This window comes from Crocodylus siamensis, chromosome 5 (genome assembly GCF_052110815.1).
Source record: "Crocodylus siamensis isolate JL-2025a chromosome 5, ASM5211081v1, whole genome shotgun sequence".
Lineage (NCBI taxonomy): Eukaryota > Metazoa > Chordata > Crocodylia > Crocodylidae > Crocodylus > Crocodylus siamensis.
The window spans coordinates 201,757,036-201,782,897 of NC_143399.1; the positions used below are offsets into that span (position 1 = coordinate 201,757,036).

At 46.3% G+C, this 25,862-nt stretch overlaps 2 protein-coding genes across 4 annotated transcripts in view; both read right to left on the reverse strand.

Moving 5' to 3' along the window:
* The window catches only part of CCDC13 (coiled-coil domain containing 13), a 36,978-nt gene extending 19,051 nt beyond the window's left edge, over positions 1-17,927 (reverse strand). For 2 of the 3 annotated variants that reach the window (XM_090047878.1, XM_090047879.1), the window contains exons 1-7: positions 17,641-17,926; positions 14,317-14,546; positions 10,021-10,169; positions 7,273-7,415; positions 5,488-5,577; positions 3,934-4,050; positions 169-273 (exon numbers count right to left, since the gene is read on the reverse strand). In XM_090047878.1, the coding sequence (XP_089904004.1) occupies positions 169-273; positions 3,934-4,050; positions 5,488-5,577; positions 7,273-7,415; positions 10,021-10,169; positions 14,317-14,540 (828 nt within the window). In that variant the 5' untranslated portion in view covers positions 14,541-14,546; positions 17,641-17,926. Of the gene's footprint in view, positions 1-168; positions 274-3,933; positions 4,051-5,487; positions 5,578-7,272; positions 7,416-10,020; positions 10,170-14,316; positions 14,547-17,640 lie in introns of all 3 variants that reach the window. The other variant, XM_090047880.1, reaches the window with a different exon arrangement.
* A 596-nt stretch (positions 17,928-18,523) lies between these two features.
* HIGD1A (HIG1 hypoxia inducible domain family member 1A) lies at positions 18,524-25,484 on the reverse strand. Its single transcript, XM_090047881.1, has 4 exons — positions 25,368-25,484; positions 23,605-23,712; positions 21,100-21,234; positions 18,524-19,709 (listed from the first exon to the last, which is right to left on the reverse strand). The coding sequence occupies exons 2-4, from the start codon at positions 23,705-23,707 to the stop codon at positions 19,660-19,662; spliced, it is 288 nt and encodes a 95-aa protein (XP_089904007.1). The 5' UTR covers positions 23,708-23,712; positions 25,368-25,484; the 3' UTR covers positions 18,524-19,659.
* Between the last annotated feature and the right edge of the window lie 378 nt (positions 25,485-25,862).

A 25,862-nucleotide genomic window follows, 5' to 3' on the forward strand; every position in this document is an offset into this window, starting at 1 on the left:
AAATAATAATTCCCTGACTGTGGCCGCATGGACAAGCAGAATCTTACAACGCACCCTCTTGAAAAATCATAATTGTGATAAACTAGGAGCTTCAGCAAATGCTCAGAGTTTTGCTTTCAGCTCTGAATACCATAAAGCTAAAGAAAAGGACCTGTGATAGTAATTCACCTTGCCTTGTAGAACAAGAATCTGCTGGGCCCGTCCACGCCACGTACCGGAGGTAGCCAAAAGATTTTGAACATTCACATCTTCACCAACTTCACTTGCTAAAAGCTGTAAATAATGAATGAATATTAATGATATTTCCAGGCTACAAATATGTGTGGAAAACCTGGTTCTTCTATCAGCCATGACAAAAGCTGGGTTTATATGCGTATTTGTATCCTTTGGGTGTCTGCAGCTCCTATTCAACACATGTGGAGCAGATTCTTTGCGATGTATTTGGGCTAATATTAATGGTTTCACTGGTTACCAAAGCACCAACATTTTTTTATGAAATAGGCATATAAATATGATTAAATATTTAGAAATGTGTATATTTTTTTTTCCTGTAGAAAGAAAGCATTCAAAAAATGCTGGAACTGCCCTTACAGTGAAATACAAATCTATACTGCTGGTAAGGGGTGTAAGTAAGTATTCGTATTGTATTGCATGGTCATGGCCTTTAGTGATCATTACTAACAAACAGCTTTCATCATATGTAATAATTATCTGATGTATACCAGCCATTAACCTAAACAAATCAGGGGCCCAACAGAAACGCTGGCAGCTCACAAATCTGTATAATACTAAGCCAGGGGCCAGTATTTGACGCAATTCCAAGACAGCCGCATGAGGAAGAGCTACAGTTATTATGAAATGCATTTCAATTATTTATTAAAAGGTCAGCAGAGATCTATTTTTAGGACAAAAGTCTTGTCTCAGCTCAGCATTGCAGGTCTTTTATGCAAAGCAGCAAAGTCAAAGGCTGCTTCATGTGGGAAAGAGCACAGAAAAAGGCACTAGGTACCTGAAGTGAATCAAAGAATAAAGGCTATTCTAAAGTCCCTGCTAAGTAAAGCACTTACAATCCACTGACTTCAATGCAACTTAAGCCAGCTGAATAGGGATGTGCTGAGGCAAATGCTTTAAGTTAATCATCAATTTAACTATTTTTGCCGAATTAAGGTTTTTGTGACTTGCTAAGCAAGAATTCTTGGGTCAGCTTGCAGAGGCAGTGAGGGCTAAGGATGTGGTCATCATGGGGGACCTGAACTTCCCAGACATCTGCTGGGAGGAGCAGTCAGCCAAGTCTGATCGCTCACGTCGGTTCTTAGCCAGAGTGCAGGACCTCCATCTAACCCAGGAGGTGCACAGTCCCACCAGGGGAGACGCCTTGTTGGACCTGGTGCTGGCCACGGGTGATGACCTGGTGAGGGGGCTGCGGGTGATGGGCCACCTGGGAGACAGTGATCATCGCTTGCTGGAATTCACCATCCAGCGTAAGGTGGCAAAGGGCTGCAGCAAGGCAACAGCCCTAGACTTTAGGAGGGCTGACTTCAACAAGCTAAGGAGGATCGTTGGGGAAGCGCTGAGGACCCAGAGGGGAAGGGAATCAGATGTCGAAGGTGAGTGGTTGCTCCTTAAGGAGACGATCCTCCATGCCCAAAGGGAGGTAATCCCAACAAGGGTCAAAGGGAGCAGGAGGGCACATAAACCCCCATGGCTCACTAAGAGCATCCGGGAATGTCTCCTTGCTAAAAGGGAGGCATATACCCAATGGAGAGATGGGGTCATCGCCAAGAAGGACTATGTTATAGTCGCCCGAGGATGTAGGGGGGCAGTCAGGAGGGCCAAGGCAGAGTTGGAGATAGGACTAGCTTCCCGGATTAAGGACAATAAGAAGTCCTTCTTCAAATACATAGGGGGTAAAAAGAGGGTCCCGGGTAATGTGGGGCCCCTGCAGGACACGATGGGCAACTTAGTCATCACGCCAGATGACAAAGCTAACATATTTAACGATTTCTTTGCCTCTGTCTTCCTAAGTAGGGACCAGTTCAGCCACCTCCCTGCTGGGCCCCCCTCGGGCCCCGAGAGAGACACGCCTGGGCCAAGGGTTAGCGAGGAGTTAGTTAGGGTACTTCTGGAGAGGCTGGACGTGTTCAAGTCTGCTGGTCCGGACGATCTTCACCCTAGGGTTCTACAGGAACTGGCCGAGGTCATTGCGGGACCCCTGGCACGGCTCTGTGAGCACTCGTGGTGCTCTGGCGAGGTGCCGGAGGACTGGAAGAGGGCCAATGTGGTCCCTATCTTCAAAAAGGGAAAAAAAGAGGACCCGGGAAATTACAGGCCAGTTAGTCTGACCTCAATCCCGGGTAAGCTCTTTGAAAAAATTATCCTGCCACACATCCAGGAGGGCCTTGCGGGGGAATGCATGCTCAGGGGCAACCAACATGGGTTCATCAGTGGCAGGTCTTGTCAGACCAACCTGGTGGCCTTTTACGATCAGGTCACCAAATCATTAGACGCAGGGGTTGCTGTGGATGTAGTCTTTCTGGACTTCCGGAAGCCTTTCGACACTGTCTCTCACCCTGTCCTCATCAAAAAGCTGGGAGACTGTGGTGTCGATGCCCACACGGTCAAATGGGTCGCCAACTGGCTGGAGGGCCGCACCCAGAGGGTGGTAGTGGATGGGTTCTTCTCGACCTGGAAGGACGTGGGCAGTGGGGTTCCGCAGGGCTCGGTCCTCGGGCCCACACTGTTCAACATCTTCATCAGTGACTTGGATGAGGGGGTAGAAAGCACCCTGTTCAAGTTTGCTGATGACACTAAGATGTGGGGGGATGTGGGTGCACTAGAAGGGTGCAATAGGCTACAAACTGACCTTGACAGGTTGCAACGGTGGGCGGATGAGAATAGGATGGGGTTTAACACTGATAAGTGCAAGGTGTTGCACATGGGGAGGAAGAACCGGCACCACACTTACAGGTTGGGGAACTCCCCTCTTGCCAGCACGGAGACGGAAAAGGATCTTGGAGTCGTCATTGACTCCACGATGAACATGGGCCGGCAGTGTGGGGAGGCAGTCAAGAAGGCCAACCGTACCCTGTCATGCATCCACAGATGCATCTCGAGCAGGTCCAGGGAGGTGATCCTCCCCCTCTATGCGGCACTGGTCAGGCCGCAGCTGGAGTACTGCGTCCAGTTCTGGGCGCCACACTTCAAGAGGGACGTGGACAATATGGAAAGAGTTCAGAGGAGGGCCACTCGTATGATCAGGGGTCAGCAGGGCAGGCCTTATGAGGATAGGCTACGGGACCTGAACCTGTTTAGCCTCCACAAGAGAAGGTTAAGGGGGGACCTTGTGGCCTGCTACAAACTGGTCAGGGGGGATCAGCAGGTATTGGGGGAGTCCCTGTTCCCCCGTGCGCTGCCAGGAGTGACCAGGAATAACGGTCACAAACTGGCGGAGGGTAAGTTTAGATTAGATATTAGGAGGCGCTACTTCACAGTCAGGGCGGCTAGGGCCTGGAACCAGCTTCCAGGGGAAGTGGTGCAGGCTCCTAGCCTGGGGATTTTTAAAAGGAAGTTAGATGAGCACCTTGCCGGGGTCATCTGACCCCGGTGCTCTTTCCTGCTAAGGCAGGGGGTCGGACTAGATGATCTACCTAGGTCCCTTCCGACTCTAGCTACTATGAAACTATGAAACTATGAAACTATAAGTCAACACAAATATTAGAAAGACACACAAATGCAATGGCAGAACATTATTTTTTTTAATTTTTTGTGTCTTTACCATTGTAATCCAACCAGTGCTACTAATCCAGAAAAGCCCTTCAAAACCAAAAGAGAAAGCAGCATGCTAGTCTTCATTAACTAAGTACATCTCCCTTCCAGAAACTAATGGAAGGGAGATCACAATACTCCACAATATTATGAAATATACAGTAGTACCTTTTGCATCATCTTCAATTCCTGTTTTGTGGCCTGGAGCTGGTTGCGATAGTCCATCATCTTCAAGTTGGCTGCAGTTAGTTTTTCTTGCACAGCTTTCAACTCTGGACTTCCAGGCTTTGAGAGAAGGAGAACTGATTTGATAAGGACAGAGTCCACTTCACAAAAAGGAAAATACGTGACACTGAGGAAAGCTCAGGTGTTCAGTAATGGTTCAGAAATAGCTTCTCTGAAAACCCACAGGGTTTACAGGAGACTGAGAGACATTCCCTTTTCCAAAGGTGCAATACCTCTGCATTCTTCCAGATCCCAATCAATTTACTCATGACTCCTGCATAGGAGTGGTTATATTCCCATTACTAATACTAAATGATGAGGTCTCACAACACTTAGTGAGAAACAAGTAATTATTATTACTTCCATTTTATAGATGGGGAAACTGAGGCTTAAGACTTTGTTACACCTTACACTGTGACCTGCACAAATGTTGATTGGTGTTAGCTTGGAGTTTGGAGCAGTCACACTGTTAGTCTAGAAACCTTCATTGACTGTCCCCTACTTGCACAGCTGTGACTTACCACTAGAGGCCTGGTGAGCAGGGGCAGGACTAGGAGCTGGCTGTGAGTTGCTACTCGTGCAACTATGGGTGGCAGTGCAAGAGATCTGGGGACACTGGAGGTCTTCAACTTCCTGGGTTGAAGAGATCGAACTTACAGAGTTAAGAGATCCTGGGATACTGGGTGGTGCATCTGTGGGCAGTGGCTACACCTTAATGGAACAGGAGCTGGATAGTACAGGTCAGAGACAATCCTGCCCTGGAGTCGCATAACTTTGAGCTGCATAAGGAGTGCTTAAAATCACTTTAACATGTTAATGTGTAGACAGTCCAGGGATTAAGAGCTCCAGGAGCAGCCCAAAATTACCCTGTAGCAAGGCCTTTAAGACCAGTTCAGTGGTTTATGGATCCCACAAAGTCAAACCACTACAGAGCCCAAAATATAGCCAGGAAGTCTGCACCTCTGCCTTGAGTTTTAAGCTCTGAGTCATCCTACTTCTCCAATGACTATTCTACCACCCTTCCACTAGACTGTCTAGTTGAGTTGGTCTTTAGCTGGGTAGCATTACTGAAAGGAAACCAGAACAAACCAGGGCTCTAGTCTGAGAGGGGCATCTTAAAAACGAACAATTCGTGTTTCTTTTACACACAAAACACTTAAAAAAAGTCAGCTGCCCACTCTACAACCCCACAGTTAACACAGGTAAATGTAGATCAGGCCTCGTTTGACAAGTATTGAAACTGGTAAGTTTTAAGAGCTTGTTTTAATTCAAGACAGCAGCATGGGAGGGAGGGAAGATGAACAAATAAGGTCAGTAAACGCTTTCTTCTGATACTATAATCATCCCCCAAAACTCACTCAATGATTCTTTGGATACAAAACGATTAGGACAGGTTATAAAACCAATGGCAAAGATAAAGGAGGAGAAAAGCTACACAACACAAGAGCAAAATTCTAGTTAAACTTCTGAATTTTTCCAAATAAGGAAAACTCATACCAGGTTTCCTTCTGTTATCCTCAGAGCTGATTGCTTGATTTCTGAGTCACTGCCGCCAAGAGACTGGATTTTTCCCATGGCTGCCTGGAGCTGGAGAAGACCAAAGCAAACACCCATTAGAGAGTACATGCAGAGAACAAAGCGTATTTCCATGGCAGATGATTCAGCTATATTTTAATGAGTAGACAGCAAGTGTAACACCACCCGCTTTGATGGGCTAAATGGATTTTATTTATTCCAACAAAAATGTCTTCATCTACTGCTAAGTTTTCAAATAAATATGCCTGCGGTTCTATCTTTGCTGAGACAGGCTGGGTTATTTTACTGCGAAAAGAACAGCTAGCTTTTGGCTTGGAACCATGGGATTAGTTGGCAAACACCTGTACCTTGAGGGATGTTTCCAATGGGACAAAGTTCACAAAACAGGCATCTATGTTTTTGCCTCTAAACACAGATAACGTCCAATGAAGGTCAGGATCTGACATACTTTTAAGGCGCCCATATTGGACCCCGCTTTGTAAAATGTAGATTTTCAAGTCCAATTCCCCCATTTCACAGAAAAATCTTGCAGTGTATGCTGAAAGACGTGCTAGCTCAATGACTCCAAAGGCATTTTAAGAAGAAAACCTGCAGCTTCACCCCCTGGCTGAGGCTCTGGAATCATTCTGAAATCCCTCTTCTGTAGCTTGGATAGAGCTAAAGGGCTTAAGTTCTGCTTTCAGTCTCTGAAAGCCGGTGATAGTTGGCACCGTTCACTAATTATTCCTGCTTGCTGGAGTGCAGAACTCCTCTCATATAATCTAATTCCCTCCTGCCTACAGAGGGGAGAGCTATGGACAACAAATTGCAAGGGGAAATGCAATCAGAGTGCAAAATGAAGGGGAGAAATGGAAACTGTATGATCCCACCAGGATTATCTTATTATCTTGATTATCTGCTTGATGAATTGAGACCTGTGGCAAACCTTTTAGGAAGGGTGATGTAGACAGTAGGATGGCCTGCAGAATTGAGCATTAGATAGGAGATGAGAATCCCAGGTCTACCACTAAACTGCTGTGGGGTTCGGGTAAATCACTCACCTCTCTATGCTTTCACTTCCCTCCCACCCTTTGCTTGGCCCTCCTATTTACACTGGAAGCTGTTAAGCACATAGACTGCATCCAACTGTGCACATGAACAGAATACAGTATAGTGGGGCCCTAATCCCGGACTGGCACTTCTGTGATGACGATAAATGCAGAAGTTGGGTTACAGACTGCCAGATAACTGAGGAAAGATCATTACAACACTGCTGTTGTTATCACCAGGGACAAGCAGCTGCATTCTCAGATACACTTTTGTATTTCTGATGATTTCATTTCTACCCAGGAAAACTTTTACAATCTTTTCTCCAATGCTGGATGAAGGGTGTTTGTGCCCAAAAGCTTGCAATTAAGGATTTTTTTTTTTGCAAAAATCTTGTGGGTCTAATAAAAGATATCATCTCTACTACGAGTCCTGATTGCATTTTCTGATGATTGGTATTTCACAAATCGTTGGCTCGTTATATTTATTCCCACCTTTCTGCCATTGTTTCTTCCAGTGCGCACGGACACTGTGAAGAGAGCGAGTCCATCTATCCTGCCAAGGGCAGAGATGGAAAGCACTCACAGTAAGTCCTGGTGCTGTAACAAGCTGAGAGTAGCCACATGACTCAAACACACAGTTTCTCCAAGAGGAAGCTACCCTCAAAAAGCTACTGGTGCGATTTCACAGTTCTGCTATGACAATAAAAAGACGCCTCACTTCTCTTTCCAGCTCTTTGACTCTGTTATTCAGCTGTTTCACTTTGGTTTTTTCACTTTCGGTCTCAGCGGTTAGCTCACGATTCTTTTTGGACAGTTCAACTATTTTAGTAGCTGCGATATCCCCTGCTAAACCAGACGTTCCTGAGAAAACAAAAAGGTAGAAAATGGAGGAACAGCTTAGGTGCAAGAATCAGATTGCTTGATGCTTTTTTTCTCTGCCTCTGGGAAGCTGTATTTTTATGGCTTAGCTTCCCTTTCTCAGATCTGTGCCGAGAACAACTGTCTGGAGAGTGTGTAGCTAGAGGGAGAGAGTTGTTAATGATGCCATTTGGGTCACTCAGCTCTTTGAGTTAGCTTACAACCACTGGTGTTGGAGGCATTGCAGTGCTGGGTCCATCAGTGTACAGCACAAACAGTGGCCCTTGCAAGTTTATGGTCAGGAGAGCCAGCAAATTACCCCCCTAATTTCAGCAATTGCTGGCATGGATCCAGCTACCCAAGCAGTAGCAACGGTGTGAGCACAAATGTGAGCAAGGCACCGGTGTTTTGACCTTCACACTATGAAAGTCTGTTCCCAAGTATATATACATGACCTGGTAAAAATGCCAAAGCACTGCCTGTGCTGGCAGGTTGGCACTGGAGCAGCTGCTGAAACACAGATCTTAGTTTTGCAAGATGCCTTCACTCTTCTAATGAGATGGATATATTGCTGAGTCTGGTGTCCTGGATAATGTCTAACTGGAAAATTATACCATGCCCACTTAAACTTCCCATGCACTTTGAAAAGGAATCTTAATAGCCACTGAATGCTACTTCGCCTTCTTAAATAGATGTTTCAATCACTTCCCTGCCACAAGTGGCTTCATTAATGTGCTGGATAATGTAACCACTGTGCCAGGCTTGTACACCATTTGGGCTTTGTCATGTCACCTGGGTGAAGAAAAGGTCCTAACTCATGACAGTTTCTCTGGGGGTACAGTGACAAACCTTAGGAATAAATCTGTATATGGTATATAGGGATTTAAACTAAGTGCTGCTATTAGTGGTCTACCCTTTTGCTCTAATGCTGTATGTTTCTTGGAAGAGCTTTTTACCAGGATATGTGAGAATTTGGATGAAGTGCTAAGTATCCACGCAATACTACATCTCTTATGCAACCACTGGGGACAGCACAGCCCTATTCACTTCAAAGGGCCATGCAGACTGTGGGCCGGGGCAGATTTCTGCCCCATTACCACATAAACATTTTTGCAGAAAAAGTAATGGATGATAAAGAAAATATCTGCACCACCCTTTTTTCTTGCAGAGGATGCAGTGTTTCCTTTCTCCTCTGGGAGCCAGTACTTCTTTCCATGATAAATCATGGTAGTGGTAATTGTTATAATCAATACTAATCAGAAACAGCACTTGCATGTGAGAGTCTCAGGCTGCAATGCTCACATTAATTAAAGCTTGGGGTTTTCCTGAGAAACAAGTGAGGATCATCATCTCAGGATTACAGAGAGGGAAAACTGAAGCAAATGGTGACTTGCACAAAGCTGCCCTGGGAGGCAGAAACAGAAATTGTGATTCCTGTCCCCTAACATCCTAGCTTTAACCCCTATACCACACTGTCCCTCTCAGATGTCTGATGGAAATAATAAACACAGAGCTATAATTTATGCATCATTTAGTTTTGCTTACTACTGTTTCTATCCTTTCCCTCCCTTCCCCAGCGCCACTGGTGTACTGGGCAACACTGACATCTCGTGGAAGAAGTTTGGCTATGCTGTCAAACACAGGAGTCCTTATCATGGCACAAGTACCATTTAGAAACTTGTGTATGGTTTCAAACCCCAGCCTGTCCAGTCCCTGGAGTGATGAGGAACACAACAGAAAATAATGGAAAAGCAAATTTAAGAGGCTGTGGCCTCATCAGTTTAAATGAATCAATTGAATAGGATGCTCAAATAACAAAGCCAAGGGAACATGAGAGAGGACAGCTCTAGACTGCCTCAGAAACTGCAGTATTTTTATAAATGGCTTTGTTTACTAGGCCTGCAACCCTCGTTCTCTCCTCAGTATCACCATCAGGGAATTATGACAGTCATAATGCTACAGGACATGATTTTCAGAAGGGCTGAGTGCCCCACACTCAAACAACGTCACGGGAGATTCAGAGGCTCAGCGCCTCTGAAAATCAGGCCTGCAGGAATGCTTTCAAACTTTATGGTGTAGTTGAAAGAGGAAGAAGCTGTAGCAAGCAGCACATGGCAAGATAAGTGACTATTTCATTATCTAAGTGCACTACAAACTATTAGCGCTATCCACATACAAAAACCCGTTTTTACTAGTGAGCAAATGCAGTTCCTGCTAGAGGCTCAGGCTCAGACCTAGTGCTATATTTGGGATCAGCAAGGAATTTTACCCCATGGTTAAACTGGTATAGACTGGGGGGGGGGAGGGGGGTGTTGCATACCTGGGATCCCTACCTGGGATCACTTGAGTGTCTATTAATAACATTGGCTGCTGTGGTCTCCCTGCTTTGGTTGTGACAGGTTAGGGTGTTATTTCATGTGTTGTATCAGGCCTGATGGTAGTTTTACTAAGAGCTTAGATTATGAATTTGTACAGGATGGTTTAGATAGGAATGATCCAGTAGGAACTGGACAAGATGACCTTTGGAGGTCCCTTCCCGCCCTACTTCTCTATAATGTCTATGGCCTATCAATCTGTCGTTTTAAGGATATGAATGTGTTCTGCTTACCTGACAAGGCCAATCTCTCCTCCCCTATTGTTTTTTGGAGCTGCCTAATTTCAAAGTCCCTCTCCTTCACCAGTTTGTACAGTCTGCCATTTTCATCTGTGACCTCTCGAAGGTGGTCGTGAAGCTGTTCGATTTCATCCTCAAGCAACCTAGAAAACACACCAGCAATTATGGCCTAGGCCACGAGAGACGTTTCAAATACATACTTGTAACAGCGGTAGTAAGTTGACCCCCCGGAGAAACTGCGCTTTATGAATATTATGGTTACAACGGATGAGTGAGCTGAGCGAAATGTTCTGAACATCAGACCAAATAATGAGCTGATGTTCAGAAATGCAACCTATTATATTAACTTCTTCCTTCCATTTGCAAAAATGTCCACAGCTCCTGGCTTTGATTAGGAGAGTAGGTGGAAATGCCACGTGTAAAGGGAGCTCTGCTAGGCATCCAGAGGCTACTGAGTTGACTGTTCCCTGCATAAAAGGCCATGCAGGTTCACATTGCAGCATGTTAAGCATGCCACACTCTCTTTTCTCTACCTACTCACCAGAAATTTCCATTTTGTTAGGTCTCATCTCTGCCCCTCTTTTACATTGGCTATATACCAGGGCATTAAAATAAACTGCGAAACCTGCCACTCAAATTCTGTATGCTCGTCTAAAGTTCATACTCAAAGTCTAGGAACAATTTCTGTGTCCTCATCCAGCTTTCGCCCAAGGATGGATGTAAAGAAATTAGTATGGACTATGAATGTTATGTTCTGGAATTTATATAAAAAAAAGAGGAACACAAAGTACCATGAAGAGGGAGGGACAAAGTTGTTCTCACGTTCTTCAATTTACTTTTGCGTGTCTCATTCAGAAAATAACTTGATTTTAGCAACTTTAATACACGCAAGAAAAGTTCCACACAAAAGTTCACTCCTGAATGAAAATGAAGTCTTCTCTACGCAAAAAGTGGTGGGGCGTCTGCCCAAATTGGAATTTCATTTTTTTGAAATACATTGTAAAAGTGACAAATCGCTGGAATGACTGGCATATAAAATCCCACTCAAGAAAAGATTCAAAACACACAGGATTAAGAGGTGTGTTCCTATCATCAGTCCTCAAATCAAATGAGTTCAAACCTGCTCTGGATTTAAAAAGAAAAGCAAAATATGTAGCAGCAGTGAAAAGTGTCGTCCCCACATTCATATATAATCCCATATACAGCAACGTAGTGCAAATTTAATTCAGACATACACTTGTACTTAAAATACATTATAGAGTAAGTATGGACTATATCAGGAGAGACAATCCAAACTGTAATGCACCCGTTTTGATTTTTCACCAGTTTTCTTCAGAACTAGTTTCCAAAACGTGACCAGTATCAGTTTTGATGGAAGTGGATTAAAGTCCTAATGGTACGTGCAATAGGTTTTCATCTGCAATACCTGCATTGTATCAGGCTCTACATTTATCAAATTTGAAAATAAACTAAGGCAGAAAGGAGGGAGGAGCAGAGGTCAGCTCTGGAGAGGTCGCCAAAAGACATGGGTTTTATGGACAAAATTAAAGGCAGAGGAGATGTTCTGAGAAGAAGAATGACCTAGGATGGCCTTGTGCTGAAGGTCCTGACAAAGACTCAAGCTATATTTAAGCTCAGGGTGCAAGAGGTCGACCAAATGGAAGCAGGGAGAATGAAGGAAAGAGATGAATAAATGTTAGCAGAAGGATGACAAGCTGAGCAGTATGTCCTAACCAAGACAAACCTAATTTAAAGGAGAGGATGGAGAGAGTAGAATAAACAGAGAGTGTGTGTAGGTGGGTGGTGACTTTTGAGCTTGAGGGAATGCTTTCAAAAGGCTATTATGAACAAGGCTGGCTTGCAGCAAATTGAACAGCTACTGATCGCTTTGAGCCCTGACAGTCTGGAAAAAACATACACATTGTTCAATTTTTTTTCCTGGACAAAGCTGTACCGGCTCTGGTTACTACATACATAGTATACATGAGACACAGAATACAAAGAGGAAAGAGAACTCAGATGAATCAGAAATCTAATTCTCATACACATCTCAGATTAACTGTGATGTGCTAGTAGGAAAATAGGTAAATAACAGGTTTTGAATTTATCAGACCCACATTTCCAGAATAAGAAGTGATCTAGGGAAACCAGACTCCCCAACCACTTCTTAACCTTGGGATTAGAAAAGCCTACACACATATACAGAATATGCACTTACAGGGGACATCTACACGTGCATATTGATGCGAAGAAATAACCTCTGGAGCTTACTGCTCCAGAGTTTATTGCTCTTGGATGTGCCATTTGCACGTACACATGGGACCACAGCATGTTGAGCTGGATCAAAGCAACTGCACCTGGCAGGGAGCTCCGGGGGTCAGCTTGCCAGCCCATGGCTACTCCCCGCTGGGTCAACGTACTGTGGAGGGGCTGGCTGGGGCATAAGGGTGCTTCAGCATGCGGCTAGTTGGCAGGCAGCCCCTGCACTGAAACACCCTCATGCTCCAGCTAGCCATGGCAGCGTCTAACGCGCATCAAACGTGCAGCATTTTTTACTAGTATTTACAAGTACTATCCTGCTGCAGAGTAAATTAATTTGCTCCAGCTTAATACGGATGCACATGTCAACACGTGACATTTACTCTCCAGGTAATTAGTCTACCATGCAGCAAACCTCTCGTGTAGACGCACCCACATACACTTAATGTAAGCAGCGTTTAAGTACATTGCAGTCACCGTTGTGGTATTAGTAGCATCAACACTGACCAATGCCCATCATTTTGGTGCTTCTAATAGTATCAGAGTGTCATAGATTTCATAGACATTTGGGCTGGACGGGACCCCGGAAGATCATTCAGTCCAGCCCCCTGCCCCAGGGGCAGGAAGTCAGCTGGGGTCATAGGATCCCAGCAAGATAAGCATCCAAATGTATCCTGAAGGCGTTCAAAGTGGGTGCTTGAACCGCCTCCGGCGGCCGTCTATTCCAGACCTTGGGGGTTCGGACAGTGAAGAAGTTCTTCCTCATGTCCAGCCTGAATCGGTCCTGGTGGAGTTTGTGACCGTTCGATCTTGTCAGCCCTTGGGGCGCTCTGGTGAACAGACCTTCTCCCAGATCCTGGTGGTCACCCCTGATAAACTTATAGGTGGCCATCAAGTCACCCCTGAGCCTGCGCTTTTCCAGGCTGAAGAGCCCCATGGCTCTCAGCTTATCATCGTAAGATCTGTTTTCCTGACCTCTGATCATGCGCGTGGCTCTCCTCTGGACTCTCTCAAGCTTCTCCACATCCTTTTTCAATTGTGGAGCCCAAAACTGGATGCAGTACTCCAGCTGTGACCTCCCCAAGGCCGAGTACAAGGGGAGAATGACGTCCCGGGATTTGCTCGAGAAGCATCTATGGATGCAAGCCAGCGTTTTGGTCGCTTTACTAGCCGCAGCATCACACTGAAGGCTTATGTTCATCTTGTGGTCAACCATGACCCCCAAGTCCCTTTCATCTGTAGTGCTAACCAGCGTAGCACTGCCGAGCCTATAAGGATGCTGCAGGTTTTTCCTCCCAAGGTGGAGACCCTTGCATTTTTCGGTGTTAAACACCATAAGTTTCTCGTCTGCCCATTTCCTGAGCCTGTCCAGGTCAGCCTGGATCACCCTCCGGTCCTCAGGTGTAGATGCTTTACCCCAGAGTTTGGTGTCGTCAGCAAACTTGGCCAGTCTGCTTCTGACACCAATGTCCACATCATTGATGAAGATGTTAGATAGTATAGGCCCTAGGACAGAGCCTTGAGGGACCCCACTGGTGACCGGAAGCAATTAATCCATTCCAAGACAGGTCCATTTATACCTGGCTATAGCTGTTTGATTATCAGTGGTTTTAGACCCAACATCATTGCAGACATCAAGGTTCAGTAACCTTGGACTTAGAGGACTGTGTCAAGAGAGTTGCTATAAACAGCCTTAAAAATAAGCAGAGAGACTAACTTTCAGGACTGCTCTCCCCTTATTTTCAAAGCTTCTAATAGCAGCCAAGAGGCCAACCAGCACCCAAACACTTCAAGACTTTTAATTACAGGCCTTTTGACTGCTGTTTCTTTTCACCATTGCTGATGCCAATACTGCACAGTTAAACAGATCCCAGTTACGTGTCACTTAATAGATGGTGAAGATAACTTGTTTATTTCAATGTAGCCAAGAGGCAAAAAACTGGGACTGTCATTGTGTGGGGCAGCTTCAAGTGGGTATGTTAAAGGCAACGGGAGTTTTGTAAGGCTACTTTTCTGGGTTCAACCATTTACCTTTTGCTGTTGTCTTCATCTGATATCTTCAGTCCATCTACCTTAAACAGATCTAGATCATCCTGGACTCCGAATGTCTCCTGCGGGCTGTTCTTGTTGCCCTTCTGACTGTGCTTCTTTTCCTTCTTTTTCTCCATCAGATTTTGCAACCTCTTCTGCTGCAGCTCCTGTAGAGCCTTAAACTGGAGCTTTAAATGTTCATTCACTCCTTTATCCGACTCCATTGGTTACTAAAAGCAAAACAAGGGGGAGAAAAATTTCTCAAGGTTATAGAGTGGCAGCATGTTTAAAATTAGCCTCCTCCGAAGGCCCCAGTATGCCCTTTTTTCACTTCTGCAATTTGGTATATGCCACCTTTTCCCTGATGCTCTCCTATTCATCCAAACTCACCTCCTTCAAATGTTGTTTTTTTTTGTTTTGTTTTGTTTTTACCAAGAGAGCCTACAAATGTATCTTTGCCACTAGTAAGAGGCCTCAGGTTTAAGAAAAATAATAACTAAATCACATCAAGTCAAATCAGTCCCGAGGCCACTGTAACCACGGGGACACCTCAGGTGCTGTAACTAAATCATTTAAAGAGAAAATCCAAACAACCCAAGTCAGGGTACTAACGAGAGTGCACTAGATTTTGGCTGCCATTAAAAGCATAGGAACGGCCATATGGCAGCAAACTCCGAGTTTAGCTGCTCCAGTATCCTGCTGCCAGCAGAGATTTATCATCAGATGCTTCAGGGTGGAGGCACAAGAAACTCAAATTGGGCAATGTGCAATAACTGGCCCATGACCGCCTAATTACTAGGGATGGGAAGACCCTGGAGACCTCAGGCATGTCATTCAATCTCTCCCAAAATCCCTTTGCATTGACTGCTATAACTCTAGATATTCTTGCCTCCCATATAAATGCCCGGTCCCTTTTGAGACCTTGCTATGTTTTTGGCCTTGGCTTTGGCTTCTTTCCATCATCCTCCCTTTGTTTGACATCCCTCTGGGATGCAACCAGGGCTCGTGGTAGAGGTGACATCTTTATTAGATCAACAAGATTTTTGGAAAAACTTTTTCTTTAATGGCAAGCTTTTGGGCACAAACACCCTTCATCTGGGATGCCAACTCTTCTGGCAGCATAATCCTAACAGTCTGTAAAGTCCTTGGACCACAACTGGCCTGATATAAATAATCAATAATATTAACGTCCAAAGTCGTGGTCTCAAAAGAGTAAATAACACAGGTATATTTCTCTCAGACCACCGCATTATAGAAACATAGAAAAATAAGGCTGGCAAGGGCCTGGAGGTCGCACCTAGTCCCATCCCTGCCTGAGGTGGGAACATCCCTATCCAAACCGTCCCATACACATCCTTGTTTAACGTATTACTAAAATGACACTAGGGATAGCACCCTACCCTGCCACAGGTAAAGCAGGGGGACAACAGTGGTCAGCGTCCTGCTGCCGCAAGGGTTAAGTGTGCTGGAGAGGAAGCGGGCCAGGCCCCCCGCTACAGAGGAGGGCAAAACCCCACAGTCCATACCATGGAGTAAAAAAATCCTGTTCTGACCCCATTTATGGCAAAGGGATCCGGAGGACCAGGAACCTCTCAGTATCGTTCCCCTTTTTTTTTTTCCTTTCGATTGCAATTTTAAAACATTGCGCTGGCTTCTCCCTGGTCTCACGTTCGGTCACCGCATTCAAACTCCCATCCAGATCGCTCCATTGGCAACCTAAGCCACGTCCTCATCGAGGCATGACTCCCCGCGAAGATTTCACCTGCGGGGGTTCAAGATGCCGGCTGGGGGCTTGCACTTGACTGCTTAGAGCGAGTCTTTCCTGTGCAAAGCCCCAGGAAAGACCCCGGCACGGCAAGGTAGTTCGACGCTGTGGATCCTTATGGGAAATCTCTGGGTCTGGCTTGGGAATTGCACACGGGGGCTGATGCTAACACCCCTCCCGTCCTGCCCTGTCTTCTGTCATCTGATCTCTTGATTTCTGTGGCTCCCAAACGTCGTCAACCTGGGGGCAGTGGGTGATGGATTTGAGCCCCCCTCCCACCAACATGAGACCCCCTTAAAAAAACCCAGGGCCTTGCTTTTGCTGGGTTTTCTTCCTGCAGGGTTTTGCCTAAAAACCTCCAAGGATGGAGATCCCACCACCTCTCCGTCCCGGTGCTTTACCACCCTCCTAGGGAGAAAGGTTGTTCTTGTATCTAACCTCAACTTTCCTAATATTTAACCTAAATCTAAACAAATATGACATTTTTACCCTCGGTGGGGGGGGGGCAGCATTTTAATTAGAGCAGCTCCAAGAGCCGCTCTAATTAAAGTGCCACAGCGTCTCGTGTATCAGTGGCCCCGCGCCTCACATGGTGGCGGGGGCGCTTGAACTAGCACTCGTTTGACAAAGTTTAAGTAAAGCCCCCCCAAGCCCGCTGCCAGCTTGAAGCCGAGGGACGCCGGCGCCCAAGACGCGGAGGCAATTCCCGCGCTCCAGCGGACTCGACCACCCGAGTGGGCGCCGACGCGCGGCCACGGCACGCGGGACCCCTCGCGCTGCTCGGGCGAGAGACGGTCCTGCCACGTCCCCAGCCACTTGCTCTTCGCCCCCGAGCACTGGGCAAGCCCGGCTTGCTTTTTTTCCCCTTTTTATCCTGATTCTTTTATTATTCTTAATATTTAATTTAATTTAATGCAAGGTTTGCTTTTTCTTTTCTTTTTATTCTTCTTCTTTCACTCTTCTTCTTCTTTACTTTAATTCAGCGTAAGCCCAGCTTGCTTTCTCTTTTTTTTTTTCTTTCATTATTCTTATTATTTAATTTAATGTAATTTAATGCAAGCCTGGCTTGCTTTTTCTTTTCATTCTTTTTCATTATTCTTATTGTTTAATTTAACTGAATGCAAGCCCAGCTTGCTTTTTCTTCTCTTTTTAAAATTCTTTTTCTTTCCTTATTACTTAATGTAATGTAATTTAATGCAAACCCAGCTTGCTTTTTCTTTTCTGTTTTAACTTTCCTTATTATTTAATTTAATGTAACTTAATGGTAGCCCAGCTTGCTTTTTCTTCTTTTTTAATTCTTTTTTCATTATTCTTATTATTTAATTCAATGTAATTTAATGCAAGCCTGGCTTGCCTTTTCTTTTCGTTTTATTCCTTTTGTTATGCTTTCATTATTCTTATCTTATTGTTTTGTTTTTTTTTAATTATTTGATTACTATTATTATTTTTGCACAAACCCCTATACTCATTTTAGGGTTGGGGTCCCCTGCAGCCCCCCCCGCGTGCCCCCCCAGGTGCTGCAGTCAGTCTGCAAGGTGCACCCCCGCCCCCGCACTCACCTGGCTCCGCGCCGCAGGCCCCGCCCCACCCAGGCTGGAGCAGGACGCGGTTGCCGCGGCAACCATCTCCACGGCGACGACTTCCGGGGCGCTGCGCCCGGGGCTGGCCGGAAAGCAAGGCGGGGGGTTTACGACAGCTGCTGGAAAGGAGGGGTCTCCGCGAAGGAGGGGCTTTTGCAGCTGGTGGAGGGCAGGGGTGGGGGGGATGGGATAAATGCTCCCCCCACCCCTCCCCCACACACATTGTGGGGTGTGGGAAAGGGCAGAGCCCTTTTTCTGCATGCTAGAAAATTGGGTGGTGGGGGACTATCCAGTGCAACCGCCTTGCCCCCCGCAGGACCAGCCCCAGCCGGAAGGCAGCGCCTGGCACGCAGCAAGTGACCCAGCTCCTGCTGGCTTTGAGCCCCGACAGCAGTCAGTGCAGTTCAGGATGGAGGGCCCACCACCTCTCCGGGGGCAGGCGTGCACCTGTCCGTTTGCACGCATCCTGAAAAGTGTGCGCCCCGCAACGAGCACGTGCAATGGAGTCAGAACCTGTGCTGTCCTGGACAGGGAACAAAACGTCTGTAATTCAGGCGGTCCTGCTATGCAGAACGGGGCTCGTTGTCTCCTAGACACGTGATAAAAAAGAGATTTGGCAAGGACTGGCTGTGCCCAAGCCAGCAATGGGCTTCCCTCGCCCCGCTCCTCTACCGGCAACACAAGGAACGGCTTTCCCTGGGCTCAGCTTCCCCACGCAGGCAGGGGGAAGATGCTGCTTTGCTCGCCCTACCCACCACCCTCACATTCAGCTTCCTCTTCAGCAAAAGGGAAGGTCTTTCAGGTCCCAGCGTCCCTCCAGTCCCATTCGAGCCCTGTCATTTCCCACAGAACAAGGCTCACGCGTGGGGAGGCACACACTTTATTACAACAGATACCATTACACAACCAGCTGCCCCCGTGGAATGGATGCGAGTTAGAAGGGGAGGGCGTCTACCCATTCATTACGCTTGTGCCTTTCCTACCTATGAAGGCACCAGGCTTGAATATAAAAAAAATAATGTAAAATGGTGACTTTGGAGGAAGCACTTCACAACTCAAGGGCAATGGAGGAGCGAGGTCTAAGCCCTCTAGGAGCTGCTGCTTAAAAACTAAAAATTCAAGGAGTCAAGCTGTGTGGTTTAATCCTAAAGAAAAAAAAAAAACGCATTGCTCCGAAAGTACAGTTCTAGGTTTCAGGAGAGATGTGTGCAGTGTTGCATCACGCGCCCGGAGCATGGCCATACGCCGTTACAAAAACCATAGTCCTCCACCCCAAAAAAGTGCAGTCCGCAGCCTATCCAAATGGGGTTTCTGTGCTTCAGTTTGTTAAGACTGAATAAATACTGTGTTTAAATAGATGTGTCTACTGCAAAATGCTCACTTCTGACTTTAAATAATAATTAAAAGAAAAAAAAAAACCCAACAGATTTAATGTCTTTAAAATATGCAAGAGAAGAGTGCCAGAATGACAGCTTCCAGAGACTGAAGTGCTTTTGCCTAAGAGACAGGAGCAGACAGCAGGAGAAATAGTTTTCCATTTTGCTGTCCCCTTAGTGCCTTAGCCATAAACTGCAGGTCACTCTGCATGCAAGCAGGTAACTCAGTCTCCAAGTTGATTCAAGCCTTGTCTTCTTGGACAAGAGACTCAGAAGCTGCCAACTCAGTATGTGCGCGTGTGGGGTGTGTGTTAGGGGGAGCAGAGGGGGTGTGCATGGAGGAGGGAAGTGGAAAGGGATTAAGCTCTACAATATCCACTAATAGCTGGTGTATGGTAACAAATGAATCCCAAAGAGCCAGACGGTAGTAACTCACCACCCGCCTGCACCGGGATTCAGACTGCAAGGCCGCTACCGTGCACAAGCTATGCACAGTATTGTAGAACCACAACCCTCATTTGGCTCTATTTTTCTTCACCTAAAAAGGAGGACACCTCAATGTGAGGCGTATATCTGTAGTAAGCAAGTCACCACCAGCACACAGATACCAGGCATCTTCTTTCTATTCCTTGGGCTTCCCCCAGTATTCTTTGTACATGGAATATAGCACACCTGGAAAAAAAAGATACAAGCAATATTAAAGACCTTTAATATACTTTTATTAAATTTTACTGTTTGTAACCAACCACAGTTCCTAGAAAATGTTAACCTACATTCTCCTTATTGGGAGCAACCAAAACACACTTGTTAAAATGAAGATCTGCTCTCTCTTCACAGCTGCCCTCACCTCACCCCACTCCCTTCACACCACCACCCTGGTGTACCTACTATAGGGCAAAGTCAAGTCTTGAAATTTGCATTTTGTTCCAGTCATATCCTGAAATTGGAGGGTTACATTCCAAAAAGACCCTAAGAAGAAGGTGTAGCCAGCCAACAGCAGCTAGTACTCAATATGCATAATGTAATGTTGTCTGGGAACAGGCTAGACTACCTCATGAAATGCTAGGTTTCAGTTAGCTGTAGCATTTTAAAAGTTGGTCCTCTCCCTCACATGGAAGCTACTGAATACAAGACAGCAAGACCTGCAGGGCTGCAATCTTAATACAGACTTTCTGCACCGAACGCCTTGGGAAACAGACATCAAGGTTCTTTGGGTGAATCCAATATCTTTTATTAGACCAACTTAGATAGCTGGGGAACAATTTTTAAGCAAGCTTTCGGTTCAAAAACTCTTTGTCAGGTTAAGGAAGTTTCAGCAGCCGATGCGTGCTCTTCCTGGAAGCATTTGACAGGAATAATTACATACACGTATGGAAGATCAGATAATCTTAACTACTCGAGCTTTGTCTTTTTTGTGTGCTTTTAACCCCAACAGTACAATATTAAAGTTGGGGTAAGTTAATTTGTATTAAATGCTCAGGAGCTGGTTAACATCTTCCGCCTAATAAGTGACTGCAAAAACCTCATATATAAAAATGCTTCTGCTCTCAACCCTTCATGTTTGTTTTAGTGATCATTGTCCTTATCCCATATTTGACAATTCTGAACCTGAAGTTTACTTGCCAACTCTGGAGATACCAGAAGTTTGGAGAACCTGACAGAAAACTCATAAGATGCTGGACATCTGTCCTGTTCTTAGTGAGCCACGAGTTCTTAGCACCTCTCAAAACACCACGGTGTTTAATAAAAACTGTAGTGGTGATGTAGTATAAGGCATTGGAGCATATGTACACAAGATCAAATGCTATCAACTTGGCTACCAAGATACCAGGCTTCCTCTAAAAGTCATTATATTTAGCAGAACAACCCAGTTTGTGAGCTCAGCCCCAGTAGATGCCAGAGGAAGCCCTTGCAAAGTTAACCATATCCAGCTGCACTGGTTTATATAAAATACCTTTGTGAAAAACTTTGCAAAATGACTGCATTAGCCCCTGTCAAGGAAAAGTTTGCCATTATTCAGAATTAACCAATGCTCGAGAACAGCTTTCTGTTTTGGACGTACCACATGTAAGGGCTCCTACAACAAAGCCCTGGGCTCCCACACGCATATGAATCAGGTGAACGGACATCTTCGTATCTCCTCTGTGTTTCAGTTTGTAGAGTCCATAGGCTACTATTCCAGTCAAGCCTGCTAATCCTATAAACAGAGAACAAACAAGACTTTAAGTTCTTTATCTCACAAAATTTAGAAAGAGATCAGCAACTGACGTAAGCCCCCCCACCAAAAAATCCATTATAAAAGCAGTGTTTAGCCCTATGAACATTAAGGACAGTAACTAGAAAATGCAAATACCTGGGCACTATTCATTTTTACTACATTGACATGTTAACTTAATCCACAAGTCAGTCCAGACAGGATCACATCCTGATTTTGGCACTCTCTTACAGGAGAACCGAGTTTAGAGAGAAAGAGATGTATTATGCTGCTGCAATGACACTCCCTCTAAGCTGACACTGAGCCTAGAAGCCTCAAGATATCAGGGCCACTTTGATATCTGTGGCAGTTCCTGACAAGCGCAAGCTACCAGCCACCTTCTCAGACAAAAACTGGTTCAAATTTGACTGTGAGGTCCCGACTACATTCGTGTCCCAAGAGCGGTGCTAAGTTTCGCAGTGCACATGCCCACAACCTTTAGCTGCTATTTTTGGTGTGTGTGTCGAGTTTGACCTTAATGCACTGGAACACGGGCATGTGACATAAATCACGTGTTACTTCCCTGCTTCGGAGGGTAGAGTTTGACAGAAGCCACCTTCAAGGAAGGTGCAATTCATTTGAACTCTTCTACAGACACTCCTCTAAACCAGCAGTTCCCAAACTCTGACAGGTTGTGCACCACCAGTTTAAAATGATACAACCTCGAGTGCCATCACCAACTTTCAGTTCAACCTAAAATACCACCAGCAAATTTTTGCCATATAAAGTAATTATAATAAATCTGTTAAAGCATACCACACACAGGTTGTCTGCGTACCACTGGCGGTACCTGCACCACAGACTGGGAACCGCTGCTCTAAACTAACTCTTCTACAGGGGCACTCAGTATGCTGAACCTTAGAGAGAGAGGTATCACCTATATGGTTCAGTCTACTGAGTGCTTCTTTAGAAGTTTTATATTATTATATACCTACATAAAATTTAAAAATATATAAAAAGTATATTTTATATAAATAGAAGGTTTCTCATGTGGTCTAGATCCTATAGTCCTCCATTTCTGGCAGTTTTATTCTGTATCTGCAATCAGGTGTAGCCAACAGTTTCTTAGGAAGAACTTACACAAGGCCAGTTGCTTAGATTGCTGGAACACCTACTTTCTAAAATAGCGGCTTCCAAACGCTAACAGATTCTGCACCACCAATTTAAAACGATACAACCTTAAGTACCACCAGCAAATTTTTGTCATACAAAGTAGTTGTAATAAATCTGTTAACAGGTACCACTAATAGGTTGTCTGTGTACCGCTGGTGGTACACAGACCAGATTGAGGACTGCTGCTGTAGAGGAATAAACGCGTGGGTTTACAGTTTCTGCTTGATGAGAACTAGTGGCGTCCTATTTGGGGTCAAATTATCCATGGACAGGCGTTAAAATTATGGGGAAAATCCAAGTTGTTTGGACTTCAGAGTCTGCAAACCTGTTTCAAACCGAACTTGCAAAAAATTGCACAAGTACAGAAGTTCTGTTATACCATCAGCATGTTCCAGGAGCTTAGAGCACAATCCTGTGGTCAGGGCAACTAGGACTGGTGATGAATACAGTATTTCACCTTTAGGCCACCAGCCATAACATTAGTGTGATGCCTACTTGGTTTCTGTGCAAAGCAAAGCTGGCATTTTCAGTGCAATTCCTAACTGGAGAAGTGTCCACAATAAGTGAAGTGTGTCTGCTGTGTTACAATGCTACTCCAAACCTTTTCTTTGGCAGATAAAGATTAATAGCAGAGATTAATGGCCATTAATAACTAAACTACTCCCCCCCCCCAAAAAAAAATCTATCATGAGTTTTGCTGTAAGGGTTTAGACCAGGTTATTTTAGCTTTTTCTGTTCCCTTTTTATTGTAAGATCCATTTTGAAGCTTGAGGAGAAGACAGGAAAAGGGACTCTGAAGTGGCTGCCAGACTTTTAAGCTTGTGGGAAAATACTTTTCTCAGAATATATGTAATCCACTATCCAAAATGGGAAGTAAGGGGTGTATCCATGCAAGCCAAGTCTTTCAAATGGAAGTTAAAAAAAAAGCAGAAAGAGTCCTGTTCCTGCAAGGGTATTTAAAAGAGCTGTTAGGTGAAAGTCAGGCACACTCCTTTGTAAGGCAGGAAGTATACAATGACTACAGGACTAGGTCTCATGAGGAAGTATCATTTCGAAGTACTTTCATTTCGAAGTACTTTCCGGTCTGCAGTGACTAAGTTTATGGCATTCACCTCCCTTCATTACCAGAACACTTGTGCAACTCTGTATTTTCCCCAGGTTGTCTTATTACAGAAGACTGGACTGACAAATGAGACTTACCAAGTGGGACAAATGGAGCATCTTTGGACTTTCTGATCAGCTTGGATGTGGGACTGTCATCAGTCTCATAGGTAGAGAGAACAGATTCCTGGCTGGACGTCATGGTGACTGTGGAGAGGAAGAAGTCTTTGCATGAGAAGGTGGCATTTCCCCAATATTTTTGTTAGTTTTAAGACTTCTCTAAAATATGACCTTGAACATCCAGTAGGTATTGAAAACAGGTTACTCTTCACTATATTCAGCTACAAGCCAAATATTAGAGCTAGAAAACCCAAACTTGCCCTGATGAGCCAGTGTGGACCGACTAATACTCCAGGCACTTTACTACGTGAACACACTCCCATGCTAACCGAGTTCAGTCTACAAGCACAAGACTAAGACCTTAAGGAGAACACTTGCATAGAAATATTGCTTATTAAGCGAGATAACACGGAAATTAGTTAGCTAATGATCTTGAGACAGCTCGATGTAGAAATGACGCCTATTCCCAGCACTTCTATGGTCACCAGTTGGAATCGGACGCTTCACGCCAATGCAAAGTTAGACAGGAAATGGGGGAGACTGCGAGACATGCACACGTGTGTGCACGTTCACAAAGACAGGACAGCCACCCCCCACTCCCCAGTGCTGCTTTAGTCAGATTCGTTTCATGGGGCTGTGCTTGCCCGGGATATTAGAAGAAAAAAATTCTTATGAACGAGTTTGAGTGGAGGGGGGTAGAGAAGAGATAAGCCACTACAACAGGCCAGCCACACCTCTGACAAGCAGCTAAAACTCTCTCTAGCATATTCTGCTTTTGGGATTTCTATTATATCCGACTCAGCGCATCATTGAAGCAGAAGATAGCTCCTGGACCGAATACTCGTATTGAGCCTTCAGGGGGTTGGCTTGGAGGTCCCGTGGGACCCATCTGCCTTGTACAAATCAAATCCACTCTCACGACACCAGTGACCTTTGCTTGCTCTGTGCCATTTCATCTGCAAATCAGAAGAGCTCTGGATTTCGGCTGAAAAACAGCAGCTGCTCCTAAAGGGAAGAGCGTGGCTCGCACGAGGGATTACCCAGACCGGCGAAACACGGCTCACCGGCTTCGCTACCACCGTGTTCCCAGGAAACTGAGTTCAACGCCCGCTCGAGACAGTTCAGCTGACTGAAGGGACGGGGTAACTGCTGAGCTGATCGGGGAGGAGGCAGCAGGTCGGGCATGTCTAACGGGGTGGGGGCGGCACAAAGCAACACAGCCTGCGCGTCACGGAGCAAATCAGCGCTCTGCTGCCGCGAAACTCGCTCTCCTGAGCGAAGGCAGGGTCGCAACGGTATTTCCATACAGCTTTAAGCACTGGCCTATTTATCTTGCAATGAAAAAAAAACCCCAAAACCCCCCAAAAAAGCCATTTGATCCCACGCATGATACAGGCCTCGTGCTGTTTCCTGTGTGCAGATGCCGATATTCAACATCTGCCCCAGGCTGGGGTTGAAAGTCACCCCCCATCACACACACGCCCGGGGGGGGGGGGGTAGGACACAGCTCATCTGGCTGCAGACATCTGGGGAGCCAGGGGCCGCCCGGCGTCACAGGGCCGGGGGACAAGTCACCTCAGCCCCTTCGCTGAGCAGGGAGGGGCCCCCGCACATCCTCCATGCCCATGACCTTGAAGGCACCCAGGGCGCTGCCAAGGTCAAAGCTGGCTAGGGTCTCCCGCACGGCCCCCAGCCACGCGTCCCACCCGGCTGGGCCAGCCCAGCCCCCGCCCCGCACTCACGGCTCAGACACGACCCGAGCAGCTCGCACAGACGGGACCCGACGCCGGCCGGCTTCTGCCCGCGCGCTCCGCCCCCTCCGCTCTTATTGGCCGGAGGCGCGGGGCTGAGCCTTCGGCCCGCCCACGCCGCACTACGCCTCCCGGCGCATCCGCTTCCAGCCAATCGCGTGCGAGGGGGCGGAGGTGGGGTCGTCTTCTGTGACGTCCGCGCGCTGCCGCCGCCGGGCGGGGGCCGGAAAGTGCTGAGTCAGCGTGGCGCGGCGCCGCCGGGCGGCCACGTGACTTCCGGGTTTGGGGTGGGCCCCGGTGCGGCCCGAGTCTCCTCTTCCGCCGGCGCCCTGGGGGAGGGCAGCGCCTCTCCCGGCCCGCTCCTCCGGGGGGGCTTCCTGAAATCCCCTCTGGCTGATGAGTCGGATCCACGAAGGGGCTAGCCGCACTCCTCGCTGGTGAGCCTGGCTTCCGCATCGGAGCTTCCTCGGCCCCACCCGTGAGGGG

Coding starts and splice junctions, on each gene's coding strand:
- HIGD1A (XM_090047881.1), bottom strand. CDS start 23,707: ATGACGTCCAGCCAGGAATCTGTTCTCTCTACCTATGAGACTGATGAC. Junction 21,235..23,604: donor TGCTCCATTTGTCCCACTTG/GTAAGTCTCATT, acceptor CTCTGTTTATAG/GATTAGCAGGCTTGACTGGA. Junction 19,710..21,099: donor TGTAGGAGCCCTTACATGTG/GTACGTCCAAAA, acceptor TTTTTTTTCCAG/GTGTGCTATATTCCATGTAC.